General features: G+C 29.2%; 1 protein-coding gene across 1 annotated transcript in view; it reads right to left on the bottom strand.

The window, feature by feature from the left end:
- The window catches only part of LOC106471439 (tRNA 2-thiocytidine biosynthesis protein TtcA-like), a 24842-nt gene that overhangs the window by 10907 nt on the left and 8922 nt on the right, over window positions 1-5013 (bottom strand). Inside the window, exons 2-3 of the mRNA XM_022400053.1 lie at window positions 4340-4462; window positions 2996-3113 (exon numbers count right to left, since the gene is read on the bottom strand). Coding sequence (XP_022255761.1) covers window positions 2996-3113; window positions 4340-4462 — 241 coding nt within the window. The remainder of the gene's footprint in view (window positions 1-2995; window positions 3114-4339; window positions 4463-5013) is intronic.

Below are 5013 nucleotides of genomic sequence, written 5' to 3'. Positions count from 1 at the left end.
CAGTATTAAATTTAGATTTACATTCTCAAGCTATTTAATTTACGTATATATATATATATATGTATATACATATATATATATATGAAAACACAGAAAAATGTATGAACAAATACTCCAGAAACAAAGTAGGTATTTATTTATCTTGAATTTATTTTTTCTCGTAATGTAATATACAGTTCCATGAAAGCATTATCAAAATATAAGAATGAATTAAAACACCCATTTGTAAAAAACCTGTACTTAAAATACTATCAATAAATACAACGATTTAACAAAATACTACAAAAAAGAAATCAAAATTTTTATTTAAGAAGGATTTAAATACTTAAAACACACCTATAGATTTTGATGTTTTTTTATATGGTTTTCTGTGCATACGTCAGATTTATTGATAACATTTTAAATAAGGTAGTACCTTAAATATGGTATTAATTGATTTTATAAACAGAGTATTTGTTATAAGTGGGCATTTTAGTAGACTTTGATATTTTAATAATTTTAGTAAAACTAGGATGATGCAGAGTCGTTATACTGCAAATGCACTTCAGTAAAACTGTATTACTATAGTGATAGGAACAGAGTAAATTCAAAATAAGATAAATGACATTGGAAAATATTTATATATACATATATTGATGTATGTGTGCAGGGCTGGGAAAACCACACAACCTACAGCTTTTCCATTCGGTACAGGTGTGTAAAAACATGCAGAAAAACAACAACAATAGGTGGCATAGCAAGGTGACCTTGAAACTGTATGTGCTTACAATGTGACATCATTAAAAGTATAAATTTCATTCAATGCTCATTCATTTACCCATTGATTAGAAGGATTATCCCAGCTAACGATTATTAATACTTGAGCAAAAAAATTATAGTTCAACACATCACTGAAGATCTGCTTTGTATTCTTAACTTTCATGCCCTACCTCATCTGAAGTCTGTTGCTGAAATGCACATAGGAGATATTAAACATTAAATGTGACTTAGATTCATACTACTGTATTTTTAAGATGAAATAAAATTTACTATATTTAAATATAGCCTTGCAAGCCCCCAGCTATGATTTTTACACACTGCACCAATTTGCAAAGCTGTAAGTTGTACAGTTTTCACACCATCTTAACCATGGAACAAAAATGAATATTTAACTATACACACGTTTTTTAATTTCATATATAAATGTTCATTATAAGGAGTAATAAAAAAGTAATTATAGTGAGTAATAAAAAAGTAATTATAGTGAGTGATAAAAAGTAATTATAGTGAGTAATAAAAAAGTAATTATAGTGAGTGATAAAAAGTAATTATAGGGAGTAATAAAAAAGTAATCATAGGGAGTAATAAAAAGTAGTTATAAGGAGTAATAAAAAAGGTAATTTTAGGAGTAATAAAAAGTAATTATAGGGAGTAATAAAAAAGTAATTATAGTGAGTGATAAAAAGTAATTATAGGGAGTAATAAAAAAGTAATTATAGGGAGTAATAAAAAAGTAATTACAAGGAGTAATAAAAGAAAGTAATTATAAGGAGTAATAAAAAAAGTAATTACAAGGAGTAATAAATGAAGTAATTTTAAGGAGTAATAAAAAACGTAATTACTTAAAGCTTATTCATCCAGTCTTCATCCATTTACAATGATCAATTACAAATTTTAGAAATAACCGTAAATGTGTAAAAATTTTTTAGTCTATGAAGATTGTTTTTTAAAGTATGATTTTTAAACTTGAATGGCACCAATGCATGTGGGCTAAACTACAAGATCAGAAATCCCCTAGTGTTCAAGTATAGCCATTCTTAATTTTGAACTACTAAGCAGAGGGGGAGCAGCACCTAGCACAATAAGTCCGCTGCCTGGCTCTTTTGAAGCAAATAATGAGAATGACTGTCACTTTTATAACATGTCCAAGGCTGAAAGTGTGTAGCTTGTTCAGCAGCATTATGCCTCACACTTTGGGGACCATTCAATCTGTAGCTTGAAATGCTAACCACAAGACTACACCCACCCCTTTTTTGAAAACTGAAAAATATATATAATAATAAGAATATCAATCTTCAGTGAACATAACAATTTCAACCAGCATTCTTGAAAGTTATTGCAAGCTTTCTCTAGCAAACAATATAAAAGCTCTACAAGTATTATTATTGTAGCTCCTGCACAAAGCCTTGTATGAAATGACTTCAAAACCCTTGCAACAGCCCTGTAAATACTGACCTTGCAACACCAAGCCCTGTTAACATTGACCCTGTAATCCCTGCAACAAAGCTTGTAAGTATTCACCTTGCAAACACTGACTTTGCAATCCCTATACCAATGGTTTTTAAACTTGTTATTTTGAAAAAGCACATTTTGGTTCTATATATTCTATAAACTTATTCTCAACCACAACTTTTTGAAGAACAAAAACAAAGCAAAACACATTTGTCTATTTCACAATATCTTTAATATTCAACTAAACATAAAATCATAACTTGCATTAAAACAAATAAAAAACCTATGAATCATAAGTGTTTAGTTTGGCAATGTACAAAAAAAACTTTTGGCTTAAAAACATTACTAATTAATCTTATTAGAAATATGAACCAGTGAAGGTCTTTTGGGGAATAATATACTATTTACATATAAATAATTATACACTTAGATCACTAATATCAATATAATACTTGTCTTGTTTCAGATATTCATACAATGTTACACAAGGGCTATTTGTACTAACTAGACCTAGTCTTTAACTGATAGGGTAAAGGGAAGGCAGTTAGTCAGCATTACTCATAACCAACTCTTGGGCTACTCTAATCAAATAGTAAGATTTGACCCCAATCTTATAATTTACCCATGGCCCAAAAGAGCATGCAGAGACTTTGCAATGTGCAACTGGACACAAATTATGGACCCATGGATTCTCAGTCCAGCACGATAATCACTAGTCCATGTCCAATCAAAACTTTAACAAAAAAGATTAAAATACTACAAACAAGCTTAAACACAAACCTACCTTGTTCTTCATAAAAATAAGGTACTCCTAAAGCAGATAAGTACCCTTTTAATGGGCTGGGGTCATAAGCTGGACTTCCAGGATCTACAGTGACAGCTCCAAGCTGAAAATTAATCTCCTAGAAAACAATATTAGCATATCTCTTGTTAACAAATTCAGAACTGTTACAATATGACTGAAAATAATTGTCAATAACTCCTACTTAAGTGGCCCGATATTGCTTTTCGATCACACACAAAACAACTTAGCAACATGTTGTAGGTTATTAGGATATCTATGTTCCTAAACCCAAAACAGTAGTTAAAACACTGATTACAGATGACATTTATTAGGTTTTGTGGTGTTTAATAGTCAAGCTGGTGAAACATAAATAGTATGCATTCTCCTTACTAGATACACAATCGTGTTTCATCGTAAACTAGTATTCTATGATTACTTTTTCATCCATGTTTAAAAAAGATGAAATTTCATTTAAAATAGTTAATTAAGTGTAGTAATTCTACTTTCCTAGTTAGCTCTAATACTGCGCAACACCTTAACACCAATGTTGTATTCCACAGTATAGTTAAAATATCTCCCTGAAAATATATATTAAATTAGTTAAGAATGAAATTTTTTTAATATTTCCAATCACATTTCTTACCCTAAAAGGCACCACTGTTCATCAACTTCAACATATTATACATATTAAAGAGTCAAAATTGTCTCTAATTTAAAAATCCAAACTCAAATAAAGTCTCAAAAAATTTCTATATTTGGGCCTCAATAAACAACTTTTCAAATCAATTGGAATATCTTAATTTGGAAAATTAACAGAGAATTCTGTCATTAAAAGTATTTATGTCACAATAAAAGTTGTCATTATAATTTTTATTACAGCTGTAAGCAAAATGACATAATACAGTAAGACCAAGTTAGCCTTATTACAGCATTTCAGACTTTTATACTGTTTTGTCTCTTATATATTTTGAAATAATAGCAATTTTTTACATGTAACAAATAAAGTGATCTAAAGAAAAAATTAAAATATTATCTTCAGTTTCTTTATTTAAAAATCAGAAGTAATTTGTACCTTAAAACTATGCAAAAATTTTAGCAGCTAAAAATTTAAAAAACTAATTGATAAACAGGTTTTACCCAGGAGTGTTTAGTATGATGTTTTGGATGGTAATAGGTTTGTGGAGTAATTTGATAAAATGAATTTAAAACTTCAATATTTTGATGACCTCAATTTTAGATTTACTGACTTCAACCAAATTATCTACAAGATACTCACTTGTTAATTGTTAACCATTTAGAGAAAGCATAATATCAGGTAAAGTCACACTAATGCAAACTACATACCTTTTTCTTGGCATAAAACTGATACTGGTGTAATGTGTGCAACAATGACAAGGAGTCTTTTCCTCCTGACAGACAAACAAGAACACTGTCACCATCTTGAATCATGTTAAACTCTTCAACACCCTATCACAAGAACAATGCAATTCATCAACAAGCACCTCATGGTAACATGTAATTAAGATTAACAGTGTTTCTACTAAAGCCTGGTTTCAAATATTAAGTTTGTCAAGGTGCATTGTATAAATCATATTTCTTAAACATTTTATACATCAAAATGTTTGTGTAAAAACCAAAGAACTCAAAGAAAAGTACAATTCTTTGTTCAAGTATTATTATCAGAAATTGTAAATCAGCATTGGGAAAATGAAATGTTACACACTGTACTTACACTAAAATGTCTGCTATGCCTAATCTCTATGCATTATTAAAGGCTAATTAGCATTTGGAAAGTGAAATGATACACATCGTATTTACACTTAGATGTCTGCTATTCATAATTTATTTGCTTTATTATAGGTCAAGAAATTAATGTCGCATTTTGGAACACTTTCATTAACTACCAACCCCAAAAATGTACATCAATGATAATAATTAAACGAACCACCTAAACGTCACATTAGTGTAGCCTATATAATGTGTAAAGTTTAAAATACTCTAATCCCTTATAGTGATGG

The sequence above is a fragment of the Limulus polyphemus genome, unplaced genomic scaffold (assembly GCF_000517525.1).
Source record: "Limulus polyphemus unplaced genomic scaffold, Limulus_polyphemus-2.1.2 Scaffold4626, whole genome shotgun sequence".
Classification (NCBI taxonomy): Eukaryota; Metazoa; Arthropoda; class Merostomata; order Xiphosura; family Limulidae; genus Limulus; species Limulus polyphemus.
Note: the sequence above shows the minus strand (reverse complement) of the source record. Positions and strands in the feature narration are given on the sequence as shown.